At 54.1% G+C, this 15,183-nt stretch overlaps 1 protein-coding gene across 1 annotated transcript in view; it reads right to left on the bottom strand.

The window, feature by feature from the left end:
* Positions 1-15,183, bottom strand: part of CNTNAP2 (contactin associated protein 2) — a 1,722,722-nt gene that overhangs the window by 361,981 nt on the left and 1,345,558 nt on the right. Inside the window, exon 15 of the mRNA XM_028525626.2 lies at positions 12,132-12,259. Within this exon, the coding sequence (XP_028381427.1) occupies positions 12,132-12,259 (128 nt within the window). The remainder of the gene's footprint in view (positions 1-12,131; positions 12,260-15,183) is intronic.

Here is a 15,183-nt window from a genome sequence, read left to right as displayed (position 1 = left end):
TGACTCACGGGGCGGTAAGAAGAACAGAAGTGCAGTCATCGGCTGTCTGTCCTGCCCTACAGATGGGTCGGTTCAGGTCAAAACGACCTGGTGGTAACACCTCTCTGGCTGGACCGCGCCCCCTGTCTCAATTCTCCCAGGCGGTTGAGGAAGGGGCAAGCATTCTTCCTGCTTCTGCTGGCTCTGAGCTGCCTCCGGCTCTACATAACCTGCACTCCGAGGTGGCGCGTTCTGGGGAGGCTCGTTCTGAGCCCCTTCACTCCAGGGCTGTGCAGTCCAATTTGGCGGCCACTAGCCCTGGGTGGCTGTTTAGATTTAAACTAATTAAAATTAAATACTCACACCCTCAGTCACAGCAGTCACACAGGAGATGCTCAGTGACCCCCTGTTCCTAGGGGCCGCCACATGGACCCCGAGGGCCGAAGCTGGTCCCCGCCACCGCGGCTCCAGAGCGCCGACCGACACGGCGGCAGGGGTGTATGCGCAGAGTCCGGGCCCCTCGGCGCTGTCTCCTCCCCAGCTGGGGGTGGGGGGTGGGGCAGGGGGCACCTGCTCCAGAGAGGACAGGGCTGTCTGAGGTTCTCTACGGCTTTCTGGGTGAAACAGCATGAAATGATTCTGAAAACACCAGCACAAACGGCCACGGACTCAAAGTTATCCCTGGACGCTCGTCCCACCCACGTACAGACTTGGTCTGAACTGGAGGGCAGTTAGTCACTCATGCAGTGCCTCGAAGGGAGGGGCGTTCGCCACTCCCAGACATGCCTCTGTTATTTGGGCTGATTCTGTTTAAGAAACGGCAGCCACAGCAGAAGCCCTGAAAACCAGTGGGAGTCACCCTTCTGTGGGAGGCCCAGGAACACGGGGTGCCTTGCCAACATGATGTACGAGTTATAAAGCTTTCATTTGTTTTTCTCCTGCCAATCTGTCTCACGTCAACTTATTAATCCGGCCAGCAGGAGGAAAAGGGTAGGAGAAATTCTCCTTCCCCAGCTCTGGAGTTAAGTAAGCCCGAAGAATTAAGTAGTTCAGGAGCTTTCTCAAAAACAGAAGTCCTAAGAACTGATGTTTCACGCTGGGGTGCTCTTGTTGGGTTCCCTCATTGCGCCAAATGCGATTCACTAATTTGCAGAGTCGTACGTAAGTCTGGGTTTAACCCCGTGGCCACCGAAGGCCCAGGGTGGGGTCGACTGCTCACTCTCCGTCCTGAGTCCCCCCCACAAGAGCAGCTGCACGGTGTGCTTTACTATGGGTGCCACCCCGACTACGGTCTTATCTCCTACAGGTGTCGAGACCCAAGCTACTTCTCACTGGAGTCACGGGCATGAGCCAGGGAAATCGTCGGTCCTGTGGCACAGAGACACCCGGCCTTAATTCCAGTGTGTCACACCTCCACAGCAGCAGGTGCGTCTCTCTGTGTGTGAGTCTGGGTGACTAGGACAAAGAGCGTGTCTTCCTGACATACACAAGTAAAGAATGAGGACGTGTGAGCAAAGACATTTTTTAAAAAAGAGTCTCTTCTCAGCCTGAATTCTTGGGGGGTCATGTTCTCTTTTCACAAATTCAAGGTGTGAGTTTACTTAATGAAAAGTGCTACTTTTTTTGCTTTCTGGTGATTTGTTTGTTATTGGAATGGAGAAAACCAGGCAGTCAGGGCTAACTTAGTGTCCTTGGTCACACCGTAAGCGTAAGCCAAGCTCCCGATGAAAAGGAGGCCGCCCCACGGCGGTCCTGGCTTCCCGAGGCAGTGACACTGCTGTCTCCGGTGGCGAGGGGAAGGGAACCCAGAGGGGCGCATTTGAGATACGTGCGCCTCGTCACGGGCCTGGTGAAGACCAGCAAAGTATTTCCAAGTCACGGGCCATATTGTAAGTTCGGGCCCTAATCTGCATCCTGTTCAGTGTAGCAGAAAGAAATTCTGAAGGTCCGAGTGAATACCTGAACACAAAGCCGACGAGGATAGCCCACTCTGACTGGCTGACTGAAGGCAGGGACGCTGCAGGCGCCACGCACAGAGACTGCAGAGAGCACTGCCCAGCCCTGCTCTGTCCGAACCCCACAGGGAAGAGGGACAGGTGGACTCTCAACAAGCAGACAACCCTCCTCCTTCCAGAGACCAGGCTGGCCTCGCTGAGCCCGGTTTTTCTCTCCACACCTGAGGAGTGAGGGAGTCCTGAGGAACCGCTGGTCTAGCAACTGGCACGTCCCCCCTGCAGGCAGCCTGAACCTACTCACTCGCGTTAAGGCGCTCGGACTGGCCCAGAGATAAAACCCAAGGGCAGGGGATGGGGGTCGCCCACTTCTTTTCTAACTTGGGACCTTCCACCCAGTTCCAAGGAGCAGCTTCCCACTCCAGGGGGCGGACAATAAAATTCAAATGCACTGTTCTCTACACACATACCTGGTGACCCTCGAATTAGGGTTTAATGACAGTAAAACCAATCGTACTGAATGTTTGCAATAGCTGAGTACAATTTCTAAAAAACTCGAAGGACCACAGTAAAACCGCTCCTACAGAACGGTCAGCAGACCTGCAGAGCGGGCTGTCCCCCGAGTCTGCGTCAACAAAGTCCCCGTGTTTCCGAGGCCCGCGTGCGCCCAGTTCGGGCTGCGAGAAGAGGCTGTATGACAAGCCGAGTCAGTGTCATGAAGCAGGTGAACCGGAGCCCAGTTTTAATTACACCAGAGTGAGGTGGTTTACAGCGCACAGCCTAGCACCCCAACAGTAGGTGTGAAGTGCGGACTGATCGGAATTTTGTCAGTAACAACCTTGAGACGTGGATGAACCGAAGTGTGCAACGGTCTGCGTGGATCCCTGAAGGGGGCAGGTAACCTAATTTAGATTAAATGAGTTCCACAAATTGAATACATCCTGTGCATCGTAAGTTACAAAGAAAAGAAGAAAATATAACAACTCAGAAAAAGAAGTCTTTCCTGAATCCTTAATTCACAGATAATCATTGGATTCAGGGGATTTGCAAGGTATAAAAGTTTTCGCGGTGCTAAGATGAGTAAATGGTGCAAAGCTCCACGTGGTTAAAAATAGTCGTGCGTACAAATCAAGCGATAGCTGCTCTCTCACACCCCACGGCAGTTACTGTCCGCGCAGGTTTTCTGTGATTCGTCTTGACGAGCCCCGTGGCACCGCCTCCACTGTCGGTCTGCAACGCTTACTCGAACCCTTCGTGGTTATTTGGGCATTCTCGTTCACCTGGTGCGCTCACGGTGGGTGTCTCGTGCGGCGGGCACTGCTGGCCCTTGGGTGCACGTCTCTGTCTGAGCTCCTGTTTCCTGTTTGTGGGGGCGGGGCAAAATCATGCAGACAAACAAAGAGCAGGTTCTCGTGTAACATATAACTTATACGGTCTTTGTCCCAAGTCTCTGGGATGGAGCTTCTAGACCCTTGGAATTTCCTGAGTGACGGTGTTTCTGCTCTTCACTGTGGGCCCTGGGGTCCACACCTAAGTTCACGCTAATGAGCTGCCTCCCGGCGGACCCTCCAGTACTTTCCAGTCGGGGGCTGGCCCCGCCAGGAGACCGACTCTGGGGTTAGGGGGCTGGGGCCTTGGACATCGAGATGCCAGCCTGGCCTCCAGGGAGGAGAAGGGGGGGTGAGACCGAATGCAATCACAGAGCGGATGCTTTCCTCAGTCATGGCTGCGCAGTAAAACCCCCGTGACCACTCTGGACACTAAAGCCCAGGTGGGCGTCCCCGGGGGTGATGCCCACTGACGGGCTGGGAGGGTGGCGTGTCTGCACCGCATGGGACACTGGGACGCCACGTCCTCACCCTTGGCCTCTTTTCCTTCGGCTGGTCCTCACGTGGGTTATCCTTGAAAATAAAGCTTTCATCTTAAATGCAGTGTTTTCCTTAGTTCTCTGGGCCGTTCTAGTGAATTACAATCCTGAGGGGAGGGTGGAAGCCCCCGGAGTTGTAGTCGGTGGACCAGAGGAGCAGGGGGCCCGGGAACGCCCACATGCGTGGACCGCGTGGAGAGTGAAGGCGGTCCAGTTTGGGCCGGGGAGTTAGGGGCCGAGACACGGACGCCGGCTCTGGGCCCCGTCCGAGTCAGAACGGCACAGGCGGTGCCAGAGAGCCACACGTTCTGCGGAGAAAGCGGAAGGGGAAGTGGTCGGGGAGGGGGTGGCTGTGTTGGCTGCGTGGGCCAGGGAGGCTTCCCGGGAGAACTAACATCGACGCTAAGACCCGCAGCCCAGGTAGGGCCCAGGGGAGAGGGTCTGAGGCAGGAGACACCGCCAGCAGGTGTCCCTCAGGCGGCCACAAGCACGTTGGAGACGCGAGAGCCGGTGGGGGGCTGCAGTGAGGGGCCAGGGATGCCCGGCGGGCAGGGGCGGCCCTGCACGGCCTCACAGCGCGTGGTGGGGGGTGTGCATGTGCACAGTGATGGGGAGCTACCGGGTCCAAAGCAGGGCTACGATCTGGCCGACTGCCTCGGACAGCCATTCTGGATTCCAGGCGGAAACACAGCTCAACTGATGCACGTGGAGTTCAGTCTGGAGTGTTCGCGCCTCGACGGACAACTGCCCCGTGGGCTCCTCGAGCGCAGTGAAGCGGGGCTGTGCTTCTTACAGTCACGGGGCCCGGGTCAGTGCTGAGCACGTGCACAGAGCTGAAGGGGAGGTGGTGGATCCCTGCTCTGCACCAAGGTTCCCACGACCGAGTTTGAAAGACAGATAAAATCTGCATTGAAACAGCCCAAACCCCACCATAATCTATGCACTTTTAAATCCTATACGTTTTTCCAAATTTAAGAAACATTTAACCTGTCTCGGTCAGGGCCTAGCGAACTGCAGCTCTCAGGTCAAATCCAGCCTGTGCGCTGCTTCTGTGAGCATTTTACTGGAACCCACCCTCACCCACTTGTTTATATGACTGGTCCACGGCAGCCTCCACACCACAGGGGGGGTACTTGGGATGGAGCCCATATGGCCGGGGAGCCTGAAGACCGGACACTTCTCATCTCCTCCGTTACAGGAAGAAGTCTGCTGACCTCCCGTCTAGATGAAAGGCTGCCTTCCGAGGCTGTCGCTGGGTGGGGACCACTCTCTACGTCCCTGGGCCCGTACCGTGTTCGGTTAGGGCTCTCAGAGTTCCCTGGGTTCCCCAAGGGCAGTGCCAAAAGACGGCAGCAAGCAAAGGGGATGGCGTCCATGCACAGTGAGCAAAGGAGAAGAGAAAGAAGGAGACTCGGGGTTGTTTGATGGAAGGACATCGTCCTGGGATCCCAGCAAGTGCAGCTGAGCTCTAAGCCGGTGTTGCGGCCACCCCCTCCAACCGGGAAGGTAGCTGATGGCTGGGTGCCACGCTCCCAGCTGCAAGACAAGGCGGGTCTTGTCCAGGGCCAGGTACAGTCAAGGGTAAAGGGAGCGGACAATGGCACACAGGGGAGGGAGACGGGCAGACTTTCCCGGTGTCCAGCCTGTCCGTCTTGCCACGGTGAGTTAATACAATGATAATGACGGCAATAACACTTAGAGAGCCCTGGCCACGCGCAAGGACTGTGGAGAATCAGGCTTTGTAAGCACCACCTCAGCGATGTGGTTACGACTCTCCCCTGCAGCGGGGGAGAGGCTGTGGGTGGAAGTGGCCGCCCGGAGAGGTTAAGGAGCTCTTCCAAAGGCACGTGGTGGCCGAGGGAGGGTGTTTGGAACTGGACCCAGATGTGTGAGACTCCAAAGCCCACGCGGGTCACTACGCTGCTCCGTCACTTTGCCATTCAAAGCATGGTCCAGCGGCCACAGCAGCAGCGGCGGCATCTCCAGCGCTGGCCCAGGCCTCCTGATTCAGATCCTGCGTTTTACCAAGGTCCCCAAGTAATCTTCCCTTCCACTCGGTTCAAGTGTTCACTTTTAATAAAACGGGAAGTGATCCAGGGTGGGGGCCGTGTCCCGATTTTCTCTGTAAAGGCTGCTAGGTCGAATTAGATTCCTGGGATCCGCTGGAATCTGTTTCACCTGGTATTCCTCTCGATTCCAAGTGCACCCCCCCCCCCCCCACCAGGGACTCTGAGAACCGACAGAACAAGCCCCACTCTCTCCCGCAGAGCTCAGAGCAATCGACTGGAGAACTCAGCAACGAACCCAACTACGGGGATTCACTCTGCAGAACCAAGTCCCTCCTGTGTCTGGGCTCCTGACGCTTCTGCAGAGCGCGCCACGTTCAGGGAAGGGCCGGGTGCCAGGGAGGGGACGCAGAGGAAGCAAGGCTCCCCCAGCCAGACGGATGTCCTGCTGGGACGGGTGGCTCCTCTGCATGCCGGGGGGGGGGGGGGGGGGGGGGGGGGGAGTCGGTCACGCTTGCACAAACACCACAGCCACCCTGACAGAGCACCGCCCTGCTCCTGCACGCAACTGCGTTACCTCCCCAGGCCGGCAGGGGGCCTGCAGCTGGAGCCGCACGGCCAAACGGTGCACGGGAGCTGGTTCTCCCCGGGAGCTGGTTCTCCTCGGGAGCTGCCCGTCTCTCCCCACCGCCTGGAGTCACGACGGAGCCCGGACGACCGAGGTGCAGGCCCCTGCTCTCCGCCCTGCTGCCCCTGTGGCTGGCGCTGCCCTCCAAGATGCCCAGAGGGCTCGGTCCTTCCACGGGGGTCAGCCTGGGTCTTGACCCTGAAAATTCCCTATTTCTGCTTATTCTCAGAGCTGCTCCTGCTGCTCAGTCAGCAGTGGCCCTTGGCAACAGCAGCAGAGGCTGGGAAATTAAGGGAAAAAAATAGAGATTAATGGGTTCTACACATCATTCTAGTTTTTTCCCTGTCTTCTACTATCAACCAAAAATGTGTCTATAAGTAGAAGAAAAAAAAAAGAATCAAAAAAACATAAGTCAATAAAACTTTCTGCCACGGGTCCCTCACCCCTGTAGCCGCGGTTTCCTGCCAGGGTTTCCAGGTGGGTGCTCTCACCGTGGGGTCAGACGGAGACCTCACTACTGCTTTGCTCAGCTGCTCACGGGCGGGGACCCAGGTCAGGTCCAGGTCCAAGGTCCCTCTGTGGGTCTCCCCCACCGCCGTGCAGCCTGGCCATGGGGAACACTAAAGATGAAGGCTCGTGCCAAAGTCTCTCTCTGTGGGCGCTGCCCTAAACCACCCGAGAGCCCCTGGGGGGTCCCCTAATCTCCACCGATCCGGGTTCCCTATCTGTGGAACGAGAGGGGTGCACAGCGGGATCCCTGAGACTCTCCCACCATCTGGACATTGTGATGCGCTCTTCCTGCTTCTAGCCCCGCTGGAGGCAAGTAGGCATGGCTACGGTTGGTGGGAGGGAACGGGGAAGGACGAGAAGAGACCCCTGAGAGCAATGGAATGTCATCCCGTCTGGGACTGGCTCTGGAACCACACAGACCCTCCGCCCCGCGCTCTGACACGGACCGGCCAAGCAGCTGACCACCCTGGCTCTACTTTGGCATTGGTGCACTTGCGACAAAGAGGTCACCTGGTGCAGGTGCTAACGTGCTGGGCCCTTTCCCCTTCTGGTCTCCTCCCAGCTGGACACAGGGGAGGAAAGGGGGTAAGGCAGCTCTCTGCCCCTCTCTGGGGCCCAGGCGCGGCAGCTTCTCCGCAGTCAAAACCACTTCCCAGCCCGGCCCAGCCCAGCCCAGGGGGTGCCACCCCTGCACCCCCGTCCACCCTCACTCACTGCACTGAGTCTGTCTCACCCAGACGCTCATGGGAGCTGGCCGGCCTGTGCGTGCCCCCGGGTGCCTCCTCCGGGCACCCGAGACGCCTCTGCACCCCATCCGGAGACGTCTTCTCTGTGGAGAAACGCCGTGTGGCTACAGTCACCGTCTGTCTGTCTCGGTCAAGGAAGGGCCGGCTGTGGTCCAGGTTTGTACAAGTCCAGCGGCGAAGACACAGTGGCCTTTCTGTGACCCGGGCACCTGAGACTGCATTCCCAGAGAGCAGTGTCCACTCACATTTGGATACAGCGCCATTCCGTCTTTATTTCTCGCACCCTCCGCTTCGTCTGTGCCAAGGGCTCCTGGACTGGACGAGCTACCGGCCCCACATTCTCCCGGCCTTTCCAAGTTGCCTCCCCGGCTCCGAGAGACCGAATTCGCACGGAACCCCCGCGTGACTCAGCGGCCTGCGGGCTGCTGCCCGAGCGCGGACGCCCTGGCAGAACACACCTCCAGAACTATGTCCATCGTCCAGGGGTCTGGGGAACGCTGGCTTCTGCTGCAAGCTTGCTCCTGATGAATTGTTTTAAGTCCTCGTACGCCCAGGGGAAATATCGGAAATCTTTACCTCATATGCCTAAGGAGAGGGCAGTGATGTAGCAAATACGTTATTTCTATAATCAGTTATATTCACTGCATATGGTATGAATGGAAACTTCTACTTCCCACACTCCAAAATGTCTTTTTTGAACTAATTCTGTTAAGAGCGGGGCCACCCCCTCCATGAATGGATATCACCTACATTTAAAAATAACTTCTACCCCCTCAGTGGTTTGGATCCTCCAAGTGGCTCTTCTGTTCCTTCCCAGGTGTGGACACGTGGTGTGAGTGGGCTCGGCAATTTTACCGCACATTTTTTATCATAGTTAACTGTCCAGCACCAGTCACGCTTTCAGCTTCGATTCGAATGGAGGTTTCCATTTGAACGTAGCTGAGGGGTAAAAAAAAAAAAGCATTTCACAGAGCTTGGTGGGAAAGGCAGCGGCCGAGCAGGACTCACTGATTTTCTTTAGCATTTGGACGTGATGGGCCTGGGCGCCCAGATGAATCACAGTAAAGATGAAACTCAGCGGGCACATCCACGGGGAAGCTGGTCGGAGCCGCCGCGTCGCTCGGCCGGAGCCGCAGAAAGGGTTCCACCCTCCGAGAGCCAGGACGGAGCCGGGGCCTAACTCAAGGGGGGGCTTCTGCTGGTGGCTGCCATCGCCCGGCTTCTCAAACAGAGAGAGACTTTCTCAACAATGGACTTGTTTTTTTTTTTTTAAACGGCGGCTTTGCACAGACTTCAGTAAATGACAGCAGGTTAATCTCTATAAACAACAGGATAAATGCTCTATAGCACTTTTTAAATTACAAAAATTGGATTTTAAGCCCCGGGACACTCATGTGGCATTGGTAACGGGCGTGAGTGGGTGGTGGGAGCCGGGGGATGAGACCCGAGTGACGTGTTTTTAAACCAATGTGACCGGCGGTTGGCTCAGGGGAGACAGCGCAGTGGGAAAAGCAACCCCAACCTTGCGGGGAGAGAGCCGTTCCTGTTCTCTGCTCGGCTTTTCCTGCTGGGGCTCCCCGGAGGCTGCCGGTGGGGGGGCCGGGGGGTGCAGAAGTGTGGCGTGTGAGTGACATTTTAAAGGAAATGTTCTGTTCATTTGTGAGACCGAGAGGCTGATGTTTATTACCTTACCCGTCTCATGGGGGGAGGGGCTCTGTAGCCAAGGCAATCGTACATATGTGAATGCTGGAAAAGGCTGTGATGTGGAACGCTGCTTCTGTCACGGGGCCCTCCGAGTGATGGCGGCCACCGAGACTGCCGCCTGCTACCCGGCAGCTCGGGTGGGAGGCGTGACAGTCACAGGCGCCTGAGGAAAAGGAGTCTCACTACCTCTCTCTCTGTGTACACACACACACACACACACACACACACACCTCGGACACAGAAGTATTCTACAATCTCTAATTAAATACTGGCTGTGCTTTTGTTTTCCTCAAGCACAGATAAAACACAGATTAAGGGCCTCGGAAGCCCAGCACTGGAAGAAGACCGAAACCTCACGGTGTCCAGGAATTGGAGAACCCGTAGTCTTATCGAGGGTCCTCGGTGTGTCCCTAAGAACAAAGCCCTGGGAGAGAAATGCAGATGTACCGACCGTCACACGTCCCCTACAGCCTCTTTCTAAACACAAAGTCTGCCTCAAACACACCATTCATCACCCCTTCCTTGAGCACCAGTTGCAGTAATTTTGTATTGCACAGTCTAGTATTAAATCATAAAACGTTTTGCATTTTCCAATACTTTTTCATGTGCGTGGCGTAGTGGTTAAACGAGCATACGCTTTACAAAGTGGCCCCCTGATATTTCCAGGACCCGCCAGGGACCACACGGCCACCACGGTATTACTGCCTAGATCCCCCTCGCTGGACTGCGCAGCCCCGGGAGCCTTCTGTCACTGCCAGTCTGTGCTTCTCGGCCCCTCCCCTTCTCCGCCCAGTCCTCCGGCCCCTCTCCGACAGCAGGGGTGGAGTTAGAAGGTGTTGTGCTAAGTGAAACAAGCCAGCCAGAGAAGGACACCGCCGCAGGGTCTCACTCACACGTGGAATCTACAGGACAACACACGTGAATGGACAGAAGGGACACAGACTCTCAGATGCAGGGACCTCGTGCCCCAGAGTGCCCAGGGACGTGCTGGAGGACGGGCAGACATGCAATATATTCTTCCCGAAGGTGGATGTAGTTGATTACGAAAAAGCAAGCTAATAAACTGTTAATATACTGCCACAGATACTATTTAATGTAGCTGGAATCCTCTCTTTAAGAATGGTAACAAAAGTTTGCAGAAGCGGGATTTTTATAACTATATTGAGTGAATCAATTACTTAATGGGAACCCCTTCTCTAACTCAAAGCAACCTTCGGAATTAAAACTAAGTGAGAAACAGCTTACCTGTATATATTTATGAGTAATTATGACATAAAGACATGATTTTTATTAGACGACACGAGAACCTGCCTATTTTGGAGACTGAAACTATAGTCCATCTCTCAAAATTTCTGTGCAAAAATGCATACCATTATTTTATGTCACTATTTCTTCTCAAACGGTTGAAGCTGAACACCTTACTGCATAATGGCTAAACCATAATGGCTAAGCCGGGCTAGACACACGAAGCGTTATTGCTTAGTCACTGCAGGATCAAGCTCTCTGGGCCGGTCTCCACTCACAGGCAGCCTTTTCACGTCCTCCGAGTGAGAAGAGAAAAACCAGCACCAGCTCCATCTCTCGTCTGTACCCAGAACACGACCTCGTCTGGTGACCAGCAGCCTCCCTTTACTAAATGGTCACCAGTTAACAGGGACCGGTACGCCCTTAGGACGCCTCTTTGGGTGGACGCAATGGCTGACTGCATCGAGCAGCTCTGCGTCTCCCCTGCTGGCGGGGTGGTGGTGATACTGCATCTCACCGAATGCTCTGCTGGGAGGAGTCCGACCCGGGCGCTGAAACCTTTCTGGCCTCCCCAGGAGGGGCTGGATGCAGGTGGTCTTCCCATTACCACAGCCCAGCAAATGGGGGGTCTGCCCGAGGCCTCCCGGCATGTCACTCACACAGGGAACAGAATCGAGGTCTCCCGCTGCCCAGGACACAATCACCAAGGCAGAGAGCCCCCAGGGGAGGTGCGCCAGTCACGGGCAGAGACCAGAATGGTCCCCAGGATGCTCGCTGCAGAATCCCCACAGCAACCTGTCTTCGCCTCCCTCTGGCGGCACATAAAGCACACCGGAGGGTACCAGACAGCAGAAACCCTAATGTGCCCTGATTAGGCGGCACCGCCACTCTGCCTCCCGGCTGCCCACCGTCCCAGCCAGCGGCCCCCCGTGACTCTCCGAACCTGGAGAGCCAGACGAAGGTACCGAGACCATCTTTGGCTTACAAGGGACTATCGAACTCTGATGATGATGAAATTTGATAGCGATAATGTCAAGCTTTATATGACCATCATCCAAGTTTACAGTGATACATTAAACCATAATGGCACTATTTATACCACCATAAACCCCGTTTATGGTGATATATATAGTCGCGCTAATGGCATTAACAGCCGCACGCAGTGGAATCACAGCTGTCGAGAGCTGCCTTTACGCTGTCGGCATTGCTATGTGTACGTCACCACAAACTTAGGCGGGCCGAGCTGTTACGTGGGCGAACGCCAGGAAGACGGGTATCTACATCTCGTGCCCAGACCTAGGCTCCGTGAGCGGAAGACTTTACGGCCGCCACCTCCTGCTCTGTGTTAGGGTCTACCTGGCTCTCCACTGGGCTGCTGGCATCGTAGGGTGTTTCTCCAGGAGGGAGAGAAGAGACGTCTCCTTCCTGCCCCCCCTCTGGTGGCTGGGAGGAAACACCGAGAAAATGCAAGCCACGGCCGCCGGGTTCACTTACTGTCTCCTTGGCAGCGCAGGGGGCCCACACTCAGCTTCGCTTCCGAGCCCTGCCGGTCAGTGTCGCCCACCACCACCTGGCTCACCGGCAGGTGGTCTTTGTGCGATAAGAAGCCAGCGTCCTTCCTCCTGGATGACAGGGAAAGAGAACAGGGTCAGGAGGCTGAGTCAGATACAGGCCCTTTCTGAGCATCGCTGAAGCTGTCTAAGACTTGACTACGTGCCAGTGGATGTTCAGAAGTTCGCCAAGGGGAACCGGAGCAAAAGACCTCTCCTTGCTCCTCCCTTGGGGGGCCTTGCACCGCTGAGGAGCGACTGTGACATCTGCAGTTGCTCCTCATCTTGCATCTGGAACTTCTGGAAGACAGAAGTGATGCCCCGAGTTCCAGAGTCATGACCGATACGCCGCATGCCGTTCTGGGCTGCCAGCAGACGACCGACCGAGCTGCTTGAAGCACACACCCAGACGCTGAGCACACAGCGGAGTTTGCTGTTGTCACGGAATCAAAAGTTCAACAAAGTCAACTGTCTCTCTCACATAATCTATGAAACAAAACCCTATTCAAAACAATACCCTGCTGCGTCTGAGGCTTCCCCCCCTGCCATGCATCGTCACCTCTTCTTGTTTCTGTCGCCACTGAAAGGGTTCGGGGAAGCTCCCAACACACAGCAGGTGCTGCTCCCCAGGTGCCCGTTTCCCTCTGGAATGAGGGGTGGAGCCTCGGCCCGGTTTTCCACTCAGACTCCTCCTCCTGGTTGCCGTGTACTTACCTCGTCTCGGGTCTCCCAACTCTTCCCCACGCCCACCCTAAGTCAGGGAAGAGGGTGAAGAGGGTTGCGTGCGAAGCACTGACTCTGGGGCGAAGCACAGACGTCCAGGAGACGTAGCTGGGGACGGGCTCACGGCAGTGACGCCCAGCACAGGTTTCAGCCCCCAGGAAACCCGTCCCCTCAGCCCCCAGGAAACCCCTGTCCCGCACCCTCGTCCGTGCTGCTGCGGCCGAGGGACGCCCCCGCTCAGGGCTGGACGAGCGCCAGGCAGAAATCGGTACAGAGTCATTGCGAAAGTTCACTTTTCTACACGACTTTCTGTCTGGATGTAAATAACAACTTTGAAATTGTATATACAGCTGACCGCAGAAAAGAAAACTGATTTGGGACAGCTGGAGAGGTGAGCACTTGTGGCAGAGACTGCGTGGCTCTCAAAGCTTGCCAGCCCCAGCCCTGCTCCACATCACCACTACCCGCCTCTCTCCTCTGAGGGTCCACTGAGCAAACGGCCCTCGGACTGTCACGTAGCAGGCGGCTGTCACTCAACTCATCTCCGCAGTCAGGTGTGGCTGCAGAGGCGCCGGGAAGTCTGAGTGGGGAAAGAAACCGTTTAGACCACAGTTTACTTGACCTAATGGGGAGAGATGCCTTCACTAACTCTTTTGCTGGCTTTGCCCTCCGCGGCAGGCAGCCGGGTCACCTCTGGGGCAGCGCATGTTTGCTCTGAAGGGAGACTGGGCGCCCACGGCCGGTCGGCACGCTCGCCGTTGAACTGTCCCGGCGGCCAGGAGGTGGTGTGGCTGCACTACTACAGAACGGTGCTGAATGCAAACTGTGGTTTTTTTATAAAATAGAACATGCTTAAATTTTTAAAAAGATCTTTGAAAGGGAGAACCTCCACGATATTCTGTGATATACACAGAGTCACTATGCATTCTTCTGTGCCTGGCTCCTTTCACGTGACCTTGTACCTGTGGGGTGCATCCATTGTTTAGTAAAACAATGTTTTGAATAAAATTGTGCTGTGTTCGTGAAAATGTGCCACTACACTACAATGAGGATGAACATTTCTCCTGTTGTCCTTTGGGCTGGTTCCAGTGTTTGGTTCTTGTGAACAAAGCTTCAGGGACATTCTCACTACCGTGTTGCTTGTAAGGGCTAGATACCGTCGGGCATTTACCCCAAAGCGGAAATACTGGCTCATGTCATTAGCTTTGGTATATACTTTCATTTATGTATGTTTAACTCAAGTAGGTATTTTCAAACAATTTCCTCAAGAGCTTGTATTAATTGGCATTTCCACCAGCAGTGAATGCGAATTCAGACCTTAGCTGATTCATTTATAATGAGTGATAATTATATCAAAAATTGTGCTAATAACGGCATTTTGAAAACAAATGTTTGGAATTATATATTCCAATCATTATGTAATTTTATTGCCAAAATTGATATGTATAATTTTATAAGAATTCACATATCTATATACTTTTATAACTTGAAAATATAATTTTTAATCATTATAATCATCTTACAAATGTAGAGTTCCACTGTGTTTGGACTCAATTTTTAAGAGTAAAATGGCCATTATTCAGTTATTTCGCAATTTGAACTGATTAACACCAGAGATGATAGAAATTTACAAGGCACAATTTATCAAAACCTTTGCGCTGCTGGTCAATGAAACTAAAAAATTAACATGATTCATTAGGTAGACTCAATAATGTACTTTAATTTAGTGTGATAAATGTACTTTAGTTAACATTTTTTAACGTTAACTCTGATACCCAATAAAGTATCAAAATGAACAAAAACAGAGAGGCAGATATTCAAATCAGCAATCCAAGATTAAATAAAATAATACGTATTCCATTACACTGCAGTCACTAAAAAATCAGAGTAAAATAAGTAATTTCTATTCATATTGTTGATTAAATATTTATTTCAACTTTGTTACTTTAAAAGGTGCTGTTTTATATTGAACATAAAATATAACTTCATTAGAACTGATGTATTATTTTTTTACTTGTGTGTGTTCGAAAATATTCTAAGGCTAGGGTGAGGATCAAGAAAATATAAAGAACACTAACTCATAAGCAACAGTAACAGTAGGACATCACACACTGCGTACTCGGGCACACGGGACTACTTCTCATACGTAACAGCTGATCTGAGACCAGTTCTCCCTCACAGCCACCCCCCGTCTCCGTTCTGTTGCTAAGAGGGAGGAGACTCAGAAAACTGCTCTGGACTGAGGTCACTGGCTCCTAAGTGCAGGCTACAGG

This window comes from Phyllostomus discolor, chromosome 10 (assembly GCF_004126475.2).
Source record: "Phyllostomus discolor isolate MPI-MPIP mPhyDis1 chromosome 10, mPhyDis1.pri.v3, whole genome shotgun sequence".
Classification (NCBI taxonomy): Eukaryota; Metazoa; Chordata; class Mammalia; order Chiroptera; family Phyllostomidae; genus Phyllostomus; species Phyllostomus discolor.
This window is presented reverse-complemented; position numbering and strand designations above follow the sequence as displayed.